General features: G+C 37.1%; 1 protein-coding gene across 1 annotated transcript; it reads left to right on the top strand.

The window, feature by feature from the left end:
* Positions 1–7,370: 7,370 nt before the first annotated feature.
* LOC137239691 (uncharacterized) lies at positions 7,371–10,272 on the top strand. Its single transcript, XM_067765276.1, has 6 exons — positions 7,371–7,790; positions 7,866–8,019; positions 8,083–8,216; positions 8,274–8,402; positions 8,488–8,761; positions 8,822–10,272. The coding sequence occupies exons 1-6, from the start codon at positions 7,371–7,373 to the stop codon at positions 10,270–10,272; spliced, it is 2,562 nt and encodes an 853-aa protein (XP_067621377.1).
* Positions 10,273–23,326: the final 13,054 nt, after the last annotated feature.

Here is a 23,326-nt window from a genome sequence, read left to right as displayed (position 1 = left end):
ACGACAAAAATTTATAAATTATAAGTTGTCCGGCTGCAGCTGGCTAACGTTAAATCCGGTTTTTTTCAAACCTACTTATTACTAACTTGGAATATCCCATTAATATCCTACCAACCTTCTCTGACACTTAACCGTCAAAAGCAGCACAAGTTACATTTACAAAAATTTACCGTTTACTGGACAGCATCCCATCCAAATGTGGACGAACCATCAGCAAGAATATGAAAGAGCTGAAAGGGTCATATCTTTATAGATAAATATGCATTTTGTTGTTGTAATTAACGGACACATTCAAGTAAACCAAACAAATTCAAGAATACAACACGGTCAGCTAATTTTAATGGATTGAAAGTTCGAAATTCGAGGTTGAAACCCCAAAGAAATCACCCAAAATAAGCAGACAAACAAAATGCACATCAAAGTAGCATTGAAATATTTAGAAAGACAACAAAAGTTGCGCAACCAGTTTAGGCCGGACGTATCCTGTTGACCATTTTTAGGGTAAATTCCGACACACATATTCATTTGCACACACACACATATGCATGTTTATGCACAAACGAGCAGCTTTTGTCCCACCCTTAAACATGCTATATATGTATGTACTAACTCTGCCGAAAAATAGACTTTCAAATATATATGCAATAACAAAAACTAGGCGCATACATACAAATCGATATATAAACATCTTAAGTTTTTGGCAGTGGAACGTCTCAAAGGTAGATCGACGACGACCAATCAAAATAATTATGAAAACAACAAAACCTAAAGAAATGGCAAAGGAGCAACAAACTATTATCAACACCACCCCATACGTGGTCTATCGTTACTTCTATGTATGCTTACACACACGCACACACCCATGCATTTTTCTTTGTCTACGCATAAAATGCAAATGAATTTCTTAGAGAAACAATAGAAGGTTGCCTATTTTGTTGGCTGTAGATAATTTATAAAATAAAACAACAACAAATTTAATGAATATTAGCAGAATGAATAATGAAGCCTGGTATAGAAGGAAGTGGAAGCATGGTCATCCGACAGACATTCTAATGTCACACAGTTATATGTAAGTATGTATGTATTAAAGAGATATATTTTTTAAGGGTTATTTTTGTATGTCGGTATATTTAGTAGGCTTAATAAATTACTCAAACCCCTCAAGCAATGCGATTATTCTATGCCAAGTATTTCTTATAAAGAGATAGAGAGAGAGAAAGGAAAGTAAAGAGATTGAAAATTAGTATTAGTTAGAATCTTAAGAGAGTGGTAAAGAGTGTTAACTATCCGAATTTTTCTTCCAAAATATATTGAATGGACGACAGAAAGAAATGGTATTTATATCAGGAGTTCATGCGTAAGGGGTTGCCCGAAGTTCGATCAAATTTTGAAGTGGATCGAGTTGTGTCGTATATTGTTGTAGTAGTTGTAGCGATAAAGACATTCCTCGTAGGTTTTCGGGAGTGTTATCGATGTTGATGGTCCTTTGCCGGATATAGATCCGGTACGTTCCGGTAACAAGCAACATTAAGGTACAAGCCCAATAATCTTGGCAACGTTTCAATAAGCTCACATTGAACCATCTAGACCAACCCGCCCGTCCTCTTGTTTCATGAGGAACCTGGGACCACAAGTGTCTTGCCTGCTAAAGAAACTGGAATCGCGACGGGTAGGTGAGGTTGAAATTTGTGCTGGATAAGCTATAAATTGCGCTGGGAACCCCTTGAAAGAGTTGCGCTACACAACATCTTTAATATTTTGCACATTTTAGTACCTCTTATGACAGGCATACCAGCTGCGTGTATATTCTAAACCGCCTAACTCGTTAATGGAGTATCGTATATTCATGGGCCGTCTTTGCGATGATCTATAAAACCTCGGTATAATTTTAAGAAGCAGTTAGAAATTATTTCTACACAATTTCACAACAATTTCAGGGTAACTTTTGGATTATTCAAAGTATCATTACAGGAGAGCTTCGGCTCTGAAAACTATTTTATTCCCAAAATTATATTTAAAATTGAGTCTAAGTGATCCCGTAACAGTCCTAAAATGGTTTCGAAATAGTGTCAAAATGAAAAAAATGTCGAAGTGATCCTGAAAATTTTCCGAATTGGCCTGAAATATTTTCGAAATTATATCGAAAATAATCGCGAAATGTTACTGCGATAATCCGGTAACAGTCCCGAAATGAATCGAAATAATCTCGAAAATGATTCATAATCTCTCCCGAAATGATATATAAAATAATGGTTCCGAAATAGTATCGAAATGATTCTAAAATAATATCGAAGCGATGCTGAAATTTTTCCGAAATATTTTCGAAATGATATCGAAAATAATCATGAAGTGATCCTTGAATAACGCTGTACCTGTCCCGCAATAAGTTCGAAATAGTCTCAAAATGATACAGAAATTTTCCTGAAATGCTACCTAAAATAGTCCCGGTTTATTTCTGAAGTCAAGATTGGACCATCAAATTTCGTCCTCTTCAAACTTTGATCGAAGTCCGTCAATAACGACGTCCCGCTTTTACTGAATTTTTTCTGCTTTTTCCAGTGAGTGTTTTATAGATCAGGCTGCTAAGTTGTTAGCAGCGTTTCTTTAGTTGTAGTAAAAGGCGTTGTATGGAATATAATCAAGAAGAAGCAATCAGCTGCTGGGATAACAACACCTGGTAATGCAAGATGTCAGTTAATAGAAATCAAACCAAATTTTCTTTTGATTCGAAATTCTTCTGCAAGGCGAATTGGATCGTATTCGCTTTGCCATTCCCTCTATACATTCGCCTTGAATCAAGCATAGCGGGCAGTGGAAAATAGGAGGAACACGAAATCGTGTAATCCTAAAATAGCAAAGAAGCAACATAGAGAGTTTTAATGTAAAAAGATTATTGGGATTAACTGGGTCACATAGATTTCTAAGGCGAATTCAGTACAAAGTGGTGTTATTCCAAAGCTGTTTGCTTCTTCTTTATATTTTCCATAAAATGCCTCGATATAAAAAAATGTCAGTTAATCGAAATCAATGCTAATTTTCTTTTAACTTGACATTCTGTTGCACGGCGAATTGGGTTGAATTCGCTTTGTCATCACCATGTACAGATTCACAAACCTCTACTCAACCACTCGATTGCCCTTTTTCACTATTTTGCATTTAGAGAGTTGAAAGTTCATTTTGTTTCTGTTTGTGTCTGCTTGTCTTTACTTTCGGTTTTCCTGCTTGCCTTCCCTCTAATTTCTTTACACTCACTTTCACTCCCTTATCTGCTGACCGATCAATAAAAGCACCGTTGTAGTTGCGGGCATGTACCTTTATGCCTGTTTCTTAGATCTTGCGGCATTGCATCTTCTTTCGTTTCATAAACCTGTTTCGTCCTTCATTTCGCTCTTTGCGCCTGCACTCTTTAGTCTCAGCAGCCCACCACCTTCTTTGAAATGAATTGTCCAGCTTAATTGCAGCCTCTTTGGTCCGGTCGTTGAAAGCAGCAGAATAATTTTTGGTGGAAAACTTCTTTCTTTGGATCAGTCTTTGTTGATCTTTTCAAGCGTCGCGTTCGTTCGTGTCGTTGTCGTTTTTATTAAGTTTTATATATTTTATTAAAAGAGAAATCGATTTGTGTTTTGTTTGAAATTTTCGTAACTATTGATTATTGTTTAAATAATTTTTTTAAGCTTTATATAATAATTACAAATAAAAAGTGTCGAGCTTTATGTGTAATACTTTTGTTGTTGTTATTTTTTTTAATCAATAAATTTTTCAACAAAATAACTGAGTGTAATATCGCGCTAAACATTTCTAAAAAACAAAAAAAAAAACAAACAAAAAAAACAAATCGACCAAAACCATAGCCAAAAACCGTGTTGCGATTCTTTTTAAGACTTTTAAAAAATATTTTTTTTTCGAAATTTGGATAATTTAAAAAGACTGTAAGTCAAACTTAAGTGAAATATTATGCACTATTTGTTTGTTCTTTAATTGGTTGAAATGCTCGCAGTTAGGAGACAAAGTGGTTCCCCTCTAAGCGCTCTTATTAGCGCTGCAATCACATTAATATCATGAGGTTGGAGTATCATAGTGTATCGGCTTGTCGTTGTTGTTGTAGCGATAAAGACATTCCCCGAAGGTTTTGGAGAGCTGATGGTCATTTGCCGGATATACATAGATCCGGTACGTTCCGGTAACGAGTTCGGGCATAAGCCCGGCCATCCCGGTAAGGATTCAATTTTGCCAAATTGAACCTTCTAAGCCAACCCGCTCCCCACCTCCTAGTTCCATGAAGGACTTGAGATCACCAGAGCCTGAGCTTCTATTGAAGCAGGATTCGCCAAGGGGAGATGAATTTGACAATTGGGTTGGAGGGCTATAAATTGCGCTGGCAACTCCTTGAAAGGTTTGCGCTACAATACCCGATGAATCATTTGGGTATTTTAGTCACCTTTTACAACAGGCGGGGTATATTCTAAGTCCTCTAACTCGCTGAGGGTAGTGTATTGGCTTCATATCTAACAACTGGAAAAGTGTGTTGCAGTTTTACGTGGGTACCTGCCTAATATTTCCTAGCCCATAGTGTTCTAAAACACACAGATAAATATCCGTTGATCACTGGCCTAACAAAGTTAGTACCAAATATCGAAGTTGGGTTCTCAAGTTAAACAGCCTTCGTCAAGTTGGGGGCCTATCTCTACTCCACCGTTCCATTTCTAGGTAAATGGCACCCGGTTGCTTTCGGCTATTATACAGCGAGTTCCGAGCTTGTCTCTTTATCCCTATCATCGAAACCATCCTTTCAAGCATTTTTTCTTAATGTAGCCTAAAGTAGCTTCAAAGAGCTCAAAGAACAAGATCAGTACAGACGTAATCATACAATTATCCATTGTTTTCAGAGGCCACTAACACCCCTCTCACTCTGCTCCACCCTTGTCTGTTCAAAGTGCAAGTTTCCTTGGACTCCCGTTAGATGATATTGATGCCCAATTTGTGATCGGCCGCGTCTATTGGATGGGCACTACTACAACAACAACAACAAAAAGATGACGATAGGCATCCATTCGACCAATTTCTCACAGTTTTGCACCGATTGTGACAAATAAAGTCATACGGCCAACCTTTTCGTCTGCTCCTCGGGATCAGTTTGCAATGATTAAGGTTTTTGAGACAATTATCGATACCGAACTCATTTCCCTGGGCGAAGGTAGCACCCAAGGAACTCCTTTATGGTTTACTGAAAGTGAATTTGTGAGTGATCTCTTTCGGCATTTGAAGATATACCACATCCACCGCAATTCTCTCACTAGACGGCCGAACCCAAGAACAGGAGATGAGACCTGTAAATAATTATACAATAATACATTATATACAGGTCACAACTGGCTTTTCCTTGCTCCACGCGGTGCAGTTTTTAACAACCGTAATAGGATCGAGAAAGAGGTACACGTGTCGCAGCTTACTAAATTTGGGTAAAGAAACCTTATTCTGAATAGGGTAACCGTGCATTTATGGCCCCTCTTATGCCCGGCATGCGTGCCGCTGATATATTCTAGACCCCTATCCACAGAGGGACTAACAATGCACAGCAAAATCAAAAACTCTGTCTACAAAATGACCAAAGGGTAAGGTCAGGTGATAGCTGCCCTGATAGGGGCCGTTGTGATACCACACACAATAAAATAACGGCGACTTAGCTATAGCTACTTAAAAAATCGAAACGATAAAGTTCCGATACCGATCTCAACTTTGGATAAATCCTATGGAGATCCCAGTGAGTCGCGACCGAAGTACTTTAGCCTAGTTCTGGCATAATCTGGTCAACCAAGCATAAAGTGAATTGATGATTCCACCTCATCATCCTCCATAGAGCTACAGCAGGATGGGGTTTCCAGTATATTGAGACGTATCGCATGGATTCCCATGTGGCAGTGCCGTGCCAAAATCCCAATGACCATTGAAAGGTGAGCCTTACTGAACCCAATTATTTCGGCAGACCTCATGCCATCCACTTTCGGCCAGAAAGACCTTGCTACCCTGCAAGAGGTTGTATCCGCCCAACGTTTGCTGAGCTGACTTGAGGCCCAACTATGGAGGAGGAACCCACAGGTGGCCAGCGGAATCCCGAAATCCATTCAGCCGTCTTCATCTGGTTCAGTTGTACCGACGCGGCTAAGAGATCCGCTTGACAGTTGCCCGGGATATCACTATGGCCCGGGACCCAGATAATCTTCCTTATAAAATAGTTCGATGCAAACGCAAGCGAGGTAAGGCACTCCCAGACCACCCTCGATCGCACTGTAGTTGAACTCAAGGCCTTGCTATCCGCTTGGCTATCAGAGTAAATGCTAAATTTGCTAACCGTAGTAGAACTGGATAGCATTTCATACACCGCATCCTTAATAGCAGCAACTTCCGCTTGGAAGGCACTGCAGTGATCAGCCAACTTAAACTTGCGGCTTACATTTAGCTCTTGACAAAAGATCCCCCACCAACCTTTCCGTCGAACTTCGACCCATCTGAGAAGAAGTTAACCGGTCCCCTGTCCCAGATGAGTCCTATTCCCCACTCCTCTCTCAGGCGAATGACTGGGGTGAAGGTTGTATAGGGAGCAGTTATCGGCATACACTAGTCGGTCCTGTCAGGGAAAAGTCGAATCTGGTAAGAAGGCTGGTGTGTCCGAAGTCAGAAAGCACATAGCCCATATCACGAAGCCTGACCAAAGACCGGGCCGCGGCCGCCTTTCCCGCAATGTCTACTTTTTTTTTTTTTTATGTTCAGCATGACATTTAGTGCCAATGTAGGTGTTGTGCTAAAAACGCCACTGCTACAGATCAGCGCCGTCCGTTGCACTGACACTAACATTATGGAGGTGCTCGCTCTATGTGAGGTCTAATTCACCGGCCTGTTCAACTTAACCTAACCTCTGAGTAGATGTTCTTTTGCAATACACTTTATTTGCAATTTTACTCTTGATATCAGAACGATATCCTTCCTTTCTGATTAAGGTACATTTGATAAGATAGCGAGGATACTGCAAGACATGAACCTTGCTAGTGGGGAGCTTTATTTGTAGACAAAGTTTGAACAAAGAGCTGTACGAAGACATTAGAGGTACACTATTGTCTCGATCCCTCATTTTTTCCTAATAAAAATTTATTTTTGGTTTTAGATTGATTTATCTCTGGACATTGTTATTTTAATGGATGCTGGCTAAACAAGAAAAAAAATTGTGTCACAAGACTTAACATTAAAAAATTCGCGTAATGCGTGAAGCCTCTCCTCAAAACTCACAACAGATTAAAGTTTCTTTGAGAAAATATACTTATTCGATTAATTATTTTTAAAAGTAAAAGCTAACATAGTAAAAAAATTATCAAAAAATGGATTTATCGCGAGAGCAGTCGCCCGGCGATGCCCGAGAAGAAAAAGCTCATGGATATGAGCACGAAGAGCTAACAATTGATGAGCAGCAGATTCAACGACAGCAGCAAGATTTGAAGCAACTAGACCAGCAGCAAGCACAGCATGAGCAAGCTCAGCAAGAGCAAACATTGCTACCTGCACCATCACAATTCGTGGTAGAAGAAGAAACTCCAGGTGTTGCTTCAACCTCTGCTTTTGCTCCAGATATTTCTTACGAAGCTGATGATGATGATACTGACTTACCAATTGTTGTTACTGGTGAGCAGCAGAAACACGAACTAGTATTCTATAAAGCTACGACGATGCCAGTGAGATTTTCGGAAATGGCTTTAGGCTCGCAAAGGCAACGACAGGCTGAACGTCAACATATTTATGAGGTAAATGAGATAGCTTTAAAGCTTTAAACTCTGAATAATTAAAAATGAAAACATGCTCTCTTTATGCTCATACAGCTTTTTCAACCTTGGGCATTGAAAAATTATGGCGATCAAGCAAAGACCAAAACTATAACGATGCGCAAGAAAACGCGTATACTGAAAGCATTAGAGGGTAAGGAACATAGTCGGCCAGATAGTTCAAAGTTTCGTTTTTGGGTGAAGACAAAAGGTATGTTCGAGTAGCGGCGCTATATGCAAAGCTTTCTAAAATATATATTTTTTTCAAATTTAGCTTTCACTACCAAACGTCCAGCTGATTTTGAAGAAGCAGCTGGTGGACATCGGCAGCTAGAACCGCTCCCAGCTAATGCGGTGCTCTCGGATAATCCCAGTTTAGTTGATCTATTTGTAGGCTCAACTACGAAGGTAAGTGGAGTAGCAAGATATGATAAATTAGACTTTAAAAGCTCTTGCGCTTTGTAGGAGTATGGTAAACGCACTTATCGCAAGGTGGCTGTTGTGGAAGAGTTCTTTGACATTATCTACAATGTGCACATGGAATTGGGTGGACGCAGTGGGATGCATGCTGGACAAAAGCGCACATATCGCATAGTGAGTGTAAAGTTGTAGAAAAAAATTGCGCTGATATGCAAACACAGTTAAAGGAAACTAAATTTAAATCTTTTTTTTCTTTTAGATCACCGAAACGTATGCTTTCTTGCCGCGCGAAGCTGTCACACGTTTTCTCTCCATTTGTCCAGAGTGTAAAAAGAACTTACGCGCTGCTTCACCGGCCACATCGTTGCACCAACCCGATGAATGTGGCAATGAAAGCTCATCCGAAGTCGAGGGCATACTTAACTATGCAACGCATACAGAAAGCTCTGCCGAAGTCGACGGACCAATACGCATTAGCAGCGCCGCAGCTGGTTACGTAAAAGCTACAGTATCGTGTACATCAACATTAACCAGCATTGGCGTCAGCGCAACAAAATCTTCCACTACAACAACAACAGCAAGCGCACCATTAGTGGTGCCCGTAAAACGTCGCTACTCCCAATTGGAGGAGGCGATAGATAATCAAACTAAACTAATACCAGCTTCGCAGTCGTTAGCGCGCACTTTGCTAACGGCTGCACCCAGGCAGCGTGACGCACTACTGCCAACTAAACAACCAAGATCTAGCTCAACGGATGCAGCTGTAGCAACAACAACTACTAGTACTATCATTGATTTAATGTCCGATATAAGCTCACCGCTACCATCGCCATTGTCATCACCAAAAATTACACAACCCAAAATACGCATTAATCCACAACTACAACGTCCTTTGACTCCACCTCCGATCGTAGTATCAGCGGCAATGTCGACGCCGGCAACAGCACCATCATCATTGGTGGTGCGCGAACCGGTTACACATGCGCCGCCTTCTTATTTCGGCTATCATCCCCTTTGTTTCGATATGAATTTCTTAAAGACGCACGATAGTTTTATTCGTTATTATGAAATGATGCGTCGTTTTTATGCTGGCACCTTTCCAATGTCGACAACTGCAATGCCCGCTGAGTTTGGTGTTGCGGAAATGTTAGCCACTCAGCGCACATTAACTTCAGCGGGTGGAGGAAGCTCGTTACTCACAGCTAGTGGCGTGGATGTGGCAGCTACTGAGTACGCAAAAGAGCGCGCTGCTACTTCATGCACTACGCGCGAACGCGCAGTTAATTTAGAAAGTCCAAACGCAAGCAAACGAGAAATGACAGCCGATGAGCCGCTGCTGAAAAAGTTTAAAACTTCACCCGAAAGTGAAAACAGCTATCGCCTACATATAGGCGACACTGAGCCTATTCCAGAGCGCGCTGCGCCTTCGTCTAGTTCCAAAATTACTGTTGATACTGCTACAGCTGCCGTTGCCGCTGATCTAGTTGAGGTGGCTTGCGCTGCGTCTACGCTGCCACCACTAACTCCACCTCCTCCTATCGCACAGCTCAGCGCCATTAATCTTTCAAAATCTTCTATTTGCAGGTCTACACGCACCACAACAACGAATGGCTCATCATCATCAATAACGCCGCGCACAAAATCAATGCCTACATTGACTCCACTAATCATACCAACAACACCTCTAACTACATTATCGTCGTCAATGCTTTCACAACTTGTCACATCCACACCCACACAGCCACAATCGTCATTGAGAAGTTCAGCAGCCGCAGCGCTTTCATTCAAATCGAACGTAGAAGAGAAAGCTTCCACATCATCAAAATCATCGACTGCAGGTGTTGGTGCTAATCACGGCGTAGCTGCCACCGCTTCCGCCGCCACTTCACGTAGTTCATCGTCGCGTTTGCCGCCGCTGGATTTGGAGAGTTTGAAGCCGATCACATCGACATATTTGCAATTGACTCGCAGCATGGGTCTGAGCGATGAGGATGCTTTACGCTTCGATAACTTGGTGAGTAATGATTTTAACTATACACTTTAAGAGAGAATCATACACACATACTTATATATATTTTAATTATTATTTGTCTTATACATGCAAAGTAATGGGAAAGTATTTAATTCGTTAAGTCCTTAGACAATTTTATATGTTAAATTTTTTTATGCTCTATAGAGAATATGTTTCTGCTAATTGTTACAGTTTTTTGTTATTAATATTTTGGGCTAACAGGGTTTTCTAGAGCACAAGCAATAGTTTCAAGCCTCGAGAAATCGAGAACCCGGCTTCTTGTGGGATACTTTTATCTCGAAATACATGCTTCTAAAGCTTGCGTGCTTCTCGACATTCAACATAATATAAATAAATAAATATAAGGTGCGATAAACTCCGAAGAGATCTAAGGCCGAGCTTCTCTTCCAATTTGCTCCTCTTGATTTTCCCTACAAATTGGCCGACGGGACCTACTTGTTTTATGCCGACTCCGAACGGCATCTGCAAGGCAGATGAGTTTTCACTGAGAGCTTTTCATGGCAGAAATACACTCGGAGCGCTTGCCAAACACTGCCGAGGGGCGACCCCGCTTAGAAAAATGTTCTTCTAATTGAAAAACCGTATTTCTAAAATTTTGATGTTGCTTTGCCCGGGGTGTGAACCCAGGGCATACGGTGTGGTAGGCGGAGCACGCTACCATCACACCAGGGTTGCCGCCACCTGCATACCCGTGGATATATTATAAGCCCCTTAACCGCAGGGGATCTAACAACGTGCAGCCGATATTCGCAAAATTCCTGGTAACCTGGCAGTAGAAAGATACGCTGATAAACGTTGCATAACTTTTAGGGCACATCATGTTTTCTTAGAAATTTTTTGACCAGCAAGAATTCTGGCAGAATGTGGTAAATTGAAGAATTTGTTGCATATATTTTAGGCGCAACTGCTTTCGGTATAAAAAAATTTGTAGAAAAGTTGGAGTATCGATTATCGAAATTCCAAAATTATGTTTAAAAGGCTACAAGACAGTACAACAAAGTCTGTGTATCTCAGAAGCCTTAACTTCAAATTCACTAATCTGGTAAAGTATGAACTTTTGATGACATACTTTTCGGCATACAAGAAGTTTTCTAAGGCATATAAATAAGGAGCACTATACAAAGTTCAAATTTTAATTTGCATAGTTGCTGAGGCTTCGGTTCTCTGGTTTTAAAAAATGTTGCCTTCAAGCATACCACGAATTCGAGTATTGATTTTAACTCATAACATTCGTTCAAAAATATTACATATTGTAGGGCGTAGTTATGTCTTTTCTTACCCTATAACGCCTGAAAGTAGATGATCAAAGATTACTTCCTTTCAATTTAGCTGCTCAGTTGTGTAAAGTAAAAATAAGTTAATAGTTTGCAATATTTGAAAGCGGCCTTGACTCCAATATACTTCTTAAGGTACAATAAAAATCAGTAAAGACGTCTAGATGGCCTTTTGCGTGTGGCACCATTCAGTTATCGTAAAACCTTACTTTCTCACCTAGAATTGATATTAGAAATCTTGGAATAAGACCACTCATATTAGATTGCGACAACGGCAAGCTACTGTGATGTTCCTTAGTGAGCCTGATAGAACAGCTACTCAAGGGAAGTAAAATACTTTATGTAGGAAGGTGCCATGGCGAGAGAGTTGAGCTTGTCTCATATACCAAACAATACAAAATACCACCACTAAACTTACCAGAAGTAAATGGTGTGCGACTAAACCTAAACGGGAGGGATAACGTTATTGCATCTGCGTACATGTTATATGCAGATGCATTTATACCGCGATTATACGATCCATACTTCTATATTGTATAGTCGTATTTTGCCTAAAGCAAGGCGTCAAACCTAAATTTGTTGGGTAAAGTCAACAGATCTAGTAAGGTCGGCATAAGTGGTGCTTTCAAAACAATGTCTAGTAAAGCTTTTTAAATCATTCTTGACATCCTACCCTTAGACCAAACTGGTTACTGAGCAAGGGCAACGTCAGTTCTACGTTCAGGAGAGTTGTTCAATTGTAATACTAGAACCGTAGGATACTCTAGCAGACTTAAGAAATACAGTTTTTTTCCTCCTAGACAGATCGCTGTGCGACCATAAAAGCTGCGGAAAGCATATACGCAGTAGTGATAATTGGGCGGAGTCGGATAAGTGCCCGGCTGTTGAGGACAACATTTCCATATACACCGATTGATCTAGACTTAATGGCGGTGTGGGAGAAGGAGTATTTTCTTCAATGGATCTAGATCGCGAATTATGCTTCAGACTGCCCGAACACTGTGGTACACTCCAGGCAGAAGTATCAGTGGATGACAACTAACACTGGGGTGTCGGACATCTAAGCCAACCTGACCAAAATGGGATTCTAAAAGATCCCGTCACATGTACCCACTGAGTAGGGATAAAGTCTTCACACTAGTAGGAGCAATAACTGGGCGCTGCATTACAGGTAGGCATGCAGAAAGGCTAGGAGAGGCTTATAGTCGGTGCTGCAGGAGTTGCAAAGAGAATGAAGTGTAGGAAACGGTGGTTCGTCTCATCTGCAACTGCACGGCGCTAAATGGCGTGAGAGAGAGCTTGAGAGCCTCATTTCTATATAATTCTCGCCAGGTCATGGATAATGATATCAAGGACTTGGTAACATTTAACAGGTTCTCAAAATGATTCGAAGGGGAAAGGCGACGTTGTGTTTTCGTGGCAGCACAAAAGGGTCCAATTGTCATTGGCCGATGTATGCCCTCGGGCAGCCACTTCAACTCAACGTAACCCATTGTGATGTTTTTTGTGGTATGAGACTACGCCTACGGGGCTGTCGCTTACAGTCAATGGAGTGAGACAATGCGACTAGGTACTGATCGAAATTTACCCAGGAAAACATGTTGCCACTTAACGCTTTTTGACGATGATAAAAATGCTCCTTTTTTATACGGCATAAGGAAGCTGAAATAATAAGTCTGGGCGGAGATAGATGCAAGACGAAATGTCAGCTGTAATCAAGCAAATCCCATCATATGAACTGGCTCTTTGAGTATTTAAGCTTTAAGATCTTCCCGAAGTAGTATCTACTCAGGCGTTATGGCAGTTGGCGTATATCTGGGAATAAAACTGAAAATGAAAGCATTTCTACTCAGCTTAGACTGCTTTTGAAACCTTAAAGTAGTGGCGCTTTTTCCTACTACTACTTAGTAATATATACTACTTATTTTTACAGCGGTTGTAAATTTTTTTTTTTTTCAGACTCTAAACAGAAATATTTAAAAATCAGCAGCTTAGACTGCGCCTACTAAAATATGTCAGCTTTGTTATCGATAAACCGGATTTTAATGGATATCACAAATAGCAAATTGGCCTAATTTTAGGCGCATCAACTTAACATGGACTAATGCATTGTAATGCTAAAAAATATACCTATGTTGCGAAAAAATTAAAGCACATCTGCTAATGTTTAAATTTTATTTGTCCTACGCATTTTGAAACGCCTAAAAGTAGGCAATACATACTTTTTCAGCATAATATTAAATTTTGACATGAAATATGCGCCTAAAAGTGTGCTTATGATGGATATTTATTAATTAATATTATTAGCGCAACACATACTTAATCAAACACACACTCATACAGTTATTTACATTTATAATCTTCTTATTATTTTTTCTGCCTTTTGTTTACATAAACAATTAACGCAATTTTTAACTAATCTAGTTCTTCTTTTCTATGTCATGCATGGCTTGAAAAAACAAAAAACACGCAAAAATCGACAACTCATACTCGCAACATTAACGAGGATATAATAAATGAGCGACAACAACAACAAGAACAAGAACAAAATTACTGCATGCTGCTTGCGCTATACAAATGTTTGATTTATACAGCTTCTTCTACTTCTAACGCTGCGACTGCTAATTGAACTCTTCGTTTGGCTTGTAGTTATAGAAATGCTAGATAAACTGCGGCTAAAAATATACACACATGCATACATATATATATTTTTTTAAAGCTGTTTGTGTATTTATGCGTAGCGTATAACTAAAGCACGACATGGGTGACTTCAAGTGCTTAAAAGAAGTGGAGAGAGTGGATGCAAGAGGGCAGCTATCAAAGTAAAACAACAAAATAAAAAAATCACCGAAAGAGCAATAGAACAAATTACAATAACAAAAGCAATAGCCAAACTAAACAACACATTTTAAAAACAACAAAAAGACTTGATTATGCTCAGCCTGCACAGAGAAGCGAAAACGTACTAAGCAAAAACACACACACTCATACGCTCAATATATAAAACAAAAAATCAGCTTATTTTATATTGAAATTTTAGTTACAATTTTTTTGGTCTGATTTTTATAAATATTTGATTTACGCTTTTTTTAATTTAAGCATAATTTGTGCGTATTTTTTCTTGCTTTATTGATCTCGTATGTTTTTTAGTTTTAGTTTAATTTGTTTATGAGTCATTCCATTTATATGCGACCAGTTTATGGAGTCGAGAATTTTCCATTCCAATGAATTTTGGTTTGCAAAAAGAAAAAAAAATTTAAAAACTTATAAACAGACACAGATAAATATTTTCATGCCAATAAACATCACCAGTTTTATCATTGAAAAAAAAAACAATACCGGAAATTAAAAAATTCATATTTATTCATAATTTTTAAATTTTAATACAAATTTTTGCGGTTACAAATACAAATTTATAGGGCTAAAAAAATATTGAATTAAGAAAAGCTACAAATCTTGACTTGATTTCAAAATTAAAAAACATTCAGTCAATAATTTTGTACATTTTTGAATTAGGCCACAGTAACTTTTTTTTTTTTTAAATGTGATTGACTTTCCTTAGAGCATGCAGAAATTTGAAAAACCCATATTTTTTTGCTTCAAAAATACAAAATTTTAATGTGTTTTAAAAATTTGGCATATACTTTTTTGAAAAAAAGTATAAAATTTACACAAAAACATTTTTTCTAACAAAAATCAATTTCTGAAATCTATTAATTTAGCATCATTTAATGTAAACAGAAAATGCAATTTTAGGAAATTTTATTTTTTTAATCAAATATATACATTTTTGAGTTTGAAAAAAAAAATATATATAAATTATTATGCTATACACGTTTTTAAGGAAATATTCTAAAATTTGCAAAAGTTTCGAAAACGTATTTTTTGATTGTTTAGAATATACCTAAAATCTTTTTTTTTTTTTAATTTTTTATAATTCTGCCTCAATTTTTCATTTTATAATATTTTTAAGAATATTTTGCATCCAAAAATTTTAAACAGAAGAAATTGGAAAACATTTTAAAATATTTCAAAAAGTTTTAAAAATGGTAAAACATAGCAGATTTTAAAAGTTTATATATCACAATCATACATTTTTTTTAAATTTTTCGCCAATTTTTCATTTTATAGTATTTTTAAGAATATTTTACATACAAACATTTCAAAGACAAAAAATTTAATATAATTTTAAAAAATTTCGAAAGGTTTTCAAAATGTTGAAACAGTTTTCGAAAAAAATTATTTTTTTTTTCCGAGGCAGATTTCATTTATAATATTTTTAAGAATATTTTGCATTCAAATATTTTAAACGAAAAAAGTGTAGCTTTATTTTAAAACTTTAAATAAAAAGGTAAAAACATAGATTATTTTAAAAATTTTCGAAAGCAGATTGTTTGTGGTACATTTTAAAGTTTTTTTTTTTAATTTTAAAAGACTTTTTTTTTTAATTTTTCATTTTCTCAATATAAGAACTCCAGTCACTCAATAAAGTTTTTTCATATTTGATTTGAGCAAAAAAAAATTTTTTTTTTGATTTTGAAAAAAACTCAAATGTTTAAAAACTAGTAGATATTGAAAATTGAAAATTTTTTTTTTAAATACTGACCCAATTTTTCATTATATATTATTTTTAACAAAATTTTGCAAAAAAATATTTTAAACGGAGGAAATTTAAAATAATTTAAAAAATTTTACAAAGTTTTAAAAGTGTAAAAACATAGCATATTTTAAAAGTTTTCTCAAACGTATGGTATATTAATTTTTTTTTTATTTCACTAATTTTTTTATTTTAGTTATCTCAAAATAAAAATTTCAGTCGCAAACAAAAATTTTTGTATAATTAATTTGGACAAACAAAAAATTTTTTTTTAAATATTTTTATTTATTTTAAAAAAAATGTTTGGCAATAAATTGTTACTATTTTTAAATGTTCAAAAATATTATGTTTGCAAAAAAATCGCTTTATTTTCAAAAAAAATGTTGCAATTAAATATTTCCAACTGAAGAAACTGCCTCACATTTAAACATTTTTAAAAGTTTTTCGAAACGGATTTTTTTGTGGCATATATTCCGTTTTTTTTTTTTTTTGAAATTGTAATTTTTTGTTTGTTTTGAATATGCCATAATTTTTCATTTCCTCAAGATCATAATCACAGTTGCTTAATAAAATTTTTTGATATTTAATTCGGACAAAAAAAATTCCAAATAGTTAAAAACTATTAGATGTATGCAATCTTCGATATCTGGTAACCCCTTAATCTGGAAGTCATGACAAGCATAACACGATTGGTCGCTTTGTAATGGAATGAAACCATATTCATATATATAAATTTATTTTTAGTATGTAAATTTGTGTGCTTTGTATTTAGTTGAATGTTTTCATAATTTTTTTTGTTATCACTTAATTTTTTTCTCTCTCTTTTTTTCTCTTTTTATTTCATCTATTTTATTTGATTTTTTTCATTTACACGTTCGCAGCTTGGCATATAAAATAATATTAATAAAAAAATTCTAAAAAAATTAAAAAAATATGTATTTACTATTCTGCTTAAATATATGTATGTTTTTACATTTTCGCCTAATTTATATATTTGGAGTTTCAATTTTTTATGTATTTCATATTTTTTCTGTTATGCCGCTGCTGCTACTGCGAAAAAGCAATTTTAAAATATGCAAAAATATTAGTTATGTGCGCTAACGAAATAAAACAAAAACAATATTTAATCTAGAAAAGCTTTTTGTACATTATTCTGTATCTGACAAATGCGTGCGTGTATCTGCGTATTTCAATTATTTTGCGAGTAGCAACGCTGCACCTGAATTCCTGCTGCTTTACCAAATGCATTAAGTGGTTGCTACGTGTGTATGTGTTGGTGTGTATGTAAATAATATTTTTTGTTTTTACTAGGCAAATTATTAGAAATCGCATAAAAAAGTGATAGGAAATTTATTTATGCACATACAAATATGGTAAGTATTTAAAAATTTAAGCAAACGTGTTTGTAAAAAGAAACGGAAATTATATTAAAACTTGATTGAAATGTGAATGTACGAGGGAATTTATTGCATACGAGTTTTTTATTGTTGTATTTGTTGAAAAATCTTTATATATAAAAATCACGTGCCACTATGTTTGTCCGCGATGGACTCCTAAACTACTGAACCGATTTTGAATTTGTTTTGCACCGCGTGTGTAGTTTGATCTAACTTGAAATACAGGATAGGTTATATCTCAATGAAGGAAAGTAGGATTACCCCGGGTCAGGAGTTTCTGAGAGGGCCCGCGGCTTAGAGGTGCTAAGACAATTTTTTAAATTCAGGAGAGTCTTTAGTTGTTCCATGTGCAATTTTTAAGCCGAATTTCAAAAGCAACGAATATCTGCATTTCGTTTTAATATTATAGTGAAGTGTGAGAAATAAAAATCTATATATATAAAAAGAAAGTATTTTAAAATTTTTTTAAAATTTTATTGAGCTCAAGGCCGGTTTTAAATAAAACAAATAAATATGTTATTGTTTTAATTTATTTTTACTCAGTATTTCGAATTCATCATCAGGAACTAGAAATACTTAAAACGAAAAAGCCCTTTTTTATACACAAACAAAAAATTTTAAAACAAAACATCACTACTTGCTTCTTCAACTCTGATTAGAAGACTAAATCGTTTAACACTAATTATATGTAACAAAGGTATTGAGCATAATAAAACAGAAAATATAAACAAACTAAAGAACAGTTTTTGTAAACAAAGATATTGGAAAACATCAATACATAAGACGGCAAAACAGTAACTATTCAGCAGATCATCCTAGCGTTGGTGTTGCTGTCACCAAGTCGATGGTGTAAATATACATGTACATACATACATATATGTAAATGTTTATGAAAAATTCATTAGGGGTGTCTGTTGTTTTTTACAAGGTTGCGGTATGCATATGCACAATTAGAAGTGTCGGATTTGAAATTAATTTTCTTGTCATTAGGTGTGTCTACTATATGTAACATTTCTAAAATGAATCTTTTATTGTAATTTTTCTCTTCTTCCAAGACGGTGACATTTTCGAAGTCCGGGTAATGCCCTGTATCTCTACAATGTGATGTTAAAGCTGTTTTGTTTTCCGAAAAATTATTCCTTAATTTTATATTTGATTTGTGAGCGGATATCCTTGTCTTAAGTTTAGATTTTGTAGTCCCTACATATACTTTCTGGCAAAAGTGAGACCCGTCGCCATTACAAGGAATCTTGTATACCACATCGGACTTGTCATACTTGGATATTTTATCCTTAACATTGCTGAAAATGCTCCGGAGCGTATTGTCATACGTAAAGGCTAGTCGTACGTTTTCCTTATCATATAAGTTCGAATATTTTATCCTTTTCGATAGCCCAGCGATATATGTTGCAGATTTGTATATTTTATCCTGCGATGTTTCTCTCATATTTTCACCACTGGGTCGAGAATAGTGGTTATAAATCAGTTTTTTTATTAATTTCATGGGGAAGTTGTTGTCCTCTAACGTCTCTTTAATTATCTTTATGTTTTCGTTATGGTACATCTTGTCGCTGATGGAAAGAACCCGCCGCACAAAGTTGTTGGCCGTATTAATAATTATTTTCTTCTCGTGTTGCGAGTTAAAGTTGATGAGTCTTCCGGATGCTGTTGGCTTCTTAAACCAATCCATAGTGATCATGTTGTTTTTCTTAATAACAAGAGTGTCCAAGAACGGTAGCTTTCCATCTTCTTCCACTTCTATTGTAAATTTGACAGCTCTATGGAATCCATTTAGAAGGCCCAGCATTACTTCCATGTCTTCCGTTCTGACTATGGCGAATAAGTCGTCGACATATTTTGTGAGCAATCGTGGTTTGTTGACCGAATCCTCCTCGAATCTGGTAAGCAGCCCCTCCATCACGATATCTGCTATAACGGGCGAAGCTGGTGAGCCCATGGGCATCCCCGAACGTTGCTCATATATCTTTTCATTGTATTTGAAATACCTGTTCTCTTTTATGCAGAACTTCATCACTGTCAGAAAAAGCTCTTTTTCACGGACGTGTACTCTTTTATTTTAATCCATCTTGACTCTATTATCTCGAGGGCTAAATCTACAGGGATACTGGGGAACAACGAGACGACATCGAATGACACTAAACTCTCATCATCGTTAAATTATGTGTCTTTGATTTTGTTCTTAAATTCTATTTCGTCTTTAACGTTGTACTTAGATGAGGTGGTAAGATTTTTAAGAATTTGGACGATAAATATACATAGATTATATGACGGAGAGTTGATGGACGAACAGATTGGCCTAAGAGGAATACCTTCTTTATGGATTTTGGGTAGACCATAAATACGTGGGGGTTGGCTGTTTTACAATTAAAGCGAAACTTTTCTTTCAAATCGATAACTTTTTTATTGTACATTTTTTCCACTATTTCACTGTTTTTCTCCTGTAGCCTATTGGTAGGGTCCCGTTTTAACACTTTGTACATGGAAATATCATTCACTATACTCTGTAATTTCTTGTCATACTCTAACTTGTCCATCAATACGGTAACGTTGCCTTTATCGGCATTGAGGACTAGGATTTCTTTGTGTTCCTTTAAAAAATGTTTGGTGGAAAGCAGGGTGTTTTGTATAAATTTGTCCCGAGTCGAAGTTTTTACTTTTTTAAGTTATCTTTTATAAGCGTCGTTAAATTGTTCCTTTCAACCTCTTGTTTCTCTTTATCCCTAATTGTTTGAATATAATTTTCTCCATCAGCTATAGTTTTGAAAAGTGGGAATTTATTAATATCTGTGGTAATTGCGTACTTAGGGCCTAGGGAAAGAAGACATTGAATGTTGGTGGGTACTTTTATATTTGTTGTGTTGCATATCCATTTTGGTACCACCCTAATGTTCAGGAGTTGTGTTTGTTTATGTTTAAGACTTTCGTATTTATTCACTTGTGTGTTTTTGATGGTCGTTTCTTGTTTCTCTTTATCCTTAATTATTTGAATATAATTTTCTCCATCAGCTATAGTTTTGAAAAGTGGGAATTTATTAATATCTGTGGTAATTGCGTACTTAGGGCCTAGGGAAAGAAGACATTGAATGTTGGTTGGTACTTTTATATATTTTTTGTGTTGCATATCCATTTTGGTACCACCCTAATGCTCAAGAGTTGTGTTTGTTTATGTTTAAGACTTTCGTATTTATTCACTTGTGTGTTTTTGATGTTCGTTTTAAGATTGTTTGTCAAGAGTTCTTCGCTATTGAAGAGGGCAGTGGATTCGTCTGAGTTCAGTTGATGTTGTATGTATGTCTTTGGTTTATTTACCTCGGTTCCTTTTTTCCGAAGAGATACATGTTGGATGGTGATCAGGAGATTCAAAAGCTTATGGCAAAACTGATAAATATACATGCGAATCCGAAATAAGGACATGAATTAATAATACCCACATACCTACTTACATACGTCCTATGCGATTTGCCTGAAATTTGGTATATAAATTTGCGTATATTAATATTTACAACCCTTTTTTCCGGGAAGTAGACCGGAAACGGACTGGGACTGAGACTCGGAGAGGGACTTGGACTGAGAATCGGAGTGAGACTGGGACTGGTATTAGAACAAAATACATACCACCCTCTGGGAAAGGCAATAAGGGATGAAGAAGAATGAGAAGAACTTGAGAGAAGAGAAAAGAGATAAGCAGGAGACTGAGAAAGAGATAGAAAGAGAAGAAGATGGAGATAGATGAAGCGAAAAAGATGGAGGGAGGAGTGAATAAAAGGATTAGGAAAAAGTGAAGAGGGGGAGGGTAGAGTTAGATGGAAAAAGATTGTTAAAATTTATGCATATAGGCCAAATTTAGGGCAGAACAACGACTGCCGGGTCTGCTAGTAAATTATAAATTATTAATTTGAGTTAGCTACCTAAGCTTCTTAAAAATGTTTGTTTTACATGAATCAAACACGCGCCGAAATTTTATTTTAAATATTGTTCCTTATCCATAAAAAGTTAGCATTTGCTCATACTCGAGGCTTACTTCGTTTAGAAAAAAATATCCCTCATTTACTCAGAGAATCGAATCAGAGACAATACTCACTTTTAAAAAATGTTTCGATGTCATATTTTTGAATTTACCTAAGGGTATTTCCAGAAAACTTTCCTTCAGATGAGAGCCAGGGCTTCTGTGTCAGCACAACATCAAACAAACACTCCTCAAGAGTCAGGAGAAACTCATTCGATGCCACTTTACTATGCTGGCGATTTAACTCAAAATTCGAGCGTCATTGAGCCATTTTGTGTCTCTCCAAATTCTTCGCTATGGATTTTTGCCCATGATTTCAGGTTCTGAAGGTCCGTTTCTACCTCCTCGGCTGTTAGCGTCTTATGGTTATTTGTAAGACTCGCAGCATCTTTGAGCTGTTTGTCCACTACCAGCACCTCCACCCCTACGACTATACCGGCGTAATTTGACGCTACTTTCAGGTTTTTCGAGATCCCTGCTTTTAACGTATTGTATTATTGTCGTTACGACTTCTCTTTCCAAGGCGCACATAAATACTGCCAGTGCCCCAAGATATTCCTTCCACCTGTGAGTGCAGCACATCCTCCGACTCCTTATTAAGTTGGAGTATGCAGTGCTGGCCCCCCTTCGTGGGTCTTTGATACATGAAGCACCTTTCAATCCCGTTTTGGTACTATGTTCAGGTTTTGACACTGCAGTATGTACAGCGTAACCTCCGACTTCACCACACATGGTATCCAAACCTTGGCCTTTGATATCGCGTGGATCAGTGCTCCATCCACCACTTTTTGCACCTGCTTATATTTAAAGTCAGAAGCAACCCTCTGTATCCATTCAATTTACTTGGTTCATTATGCATCACTTCAATAATCAGGTCCCCCTGTAAGGATCACCACTTTTCGGTAGAAGTCTGCTTATTAGGGTTGCTGTAATCTACTAAGGCCACAATCAGAGACTTCTTCGCAACTTCGTTCATCTTCTTCTCGGAGTTTCAGCGTTAGCTCCCTGTAGCATCAACGAGTAAGCTGGAGTCTGATCGTTACCTCCCTTTAGCTTTACTTTGTATGTCTTTTTATATCCCTCCTCCTTCTGCATTGTAGTTTTTTAGAGAAATGGCTTTTCAATACCTAGATTTCCCTCTTCGCCCTGCTTTGCAGATTTAGAGGTGTGCTTACTGTCCTTTCGGCTAGCTTACGTCCTGTTTTTCGGATAAGGACATTGCACTCCCACTTCTGCCTCGTAGAAGCAGGCCTTTCGGGGTCAGCCGATCGCTCTCGCTTCCCTCTCGGGGCTTATTTCTCCTCAATTCCCACTCTCGTTTTCGTTCCAACGTTAGTTCTTTGTTCGCTCTTTTACCGAGCGCACTGACAATCATTGCTATACGCTTCCGAATCATCTCTGATAGTGATTTCCTCTTCTTCGGTTTGCATTACCTTTCCTTTCTCATATTTCCTTAGCGGTGAAGTTATTGAACACATCTTGGTCGAAAACAACCTGCCCGACAAGGCAGTTCAATGTTAAATGTGGTGATTCCGCCACAGTGGCGCCGCTTGCTGTGCTTACTTACTTACTTCACTGGCGCTTAACCGTCTAAACAGTTATGGCCGTCCAACAAGGCACGCCAGTCGCTCCTTCGCTCCCCCAACTTTCTTGGCCGGAGCATCATCTTTCATTCGCATAACATGGCCCAGCCAGCGCAGCCGCTGCGTTTTAATTCGCTGGACTATGTTGATGTCTGCGTACAGCTCGTACAGCTCATCATTAAATCTTC

The sequence above is a fragment of the Eurosta solidaginis genome, chromosome 2 (genome assembly GCF_040869045.1).
Source record: "Eurosta solidaginis isolate ZX-2024a chromosome 2, ASM4086904v1, whole genome shotgun sequence".
NCBI lineage: Eukaryota > Metazoa > Arthropoda > Insecta > Diptera > Tephritidae > Eurosta > Eurosta solidaginis.
This window is presented reverse-complemented; position numbering and strand designations above follow the sequence as displayed.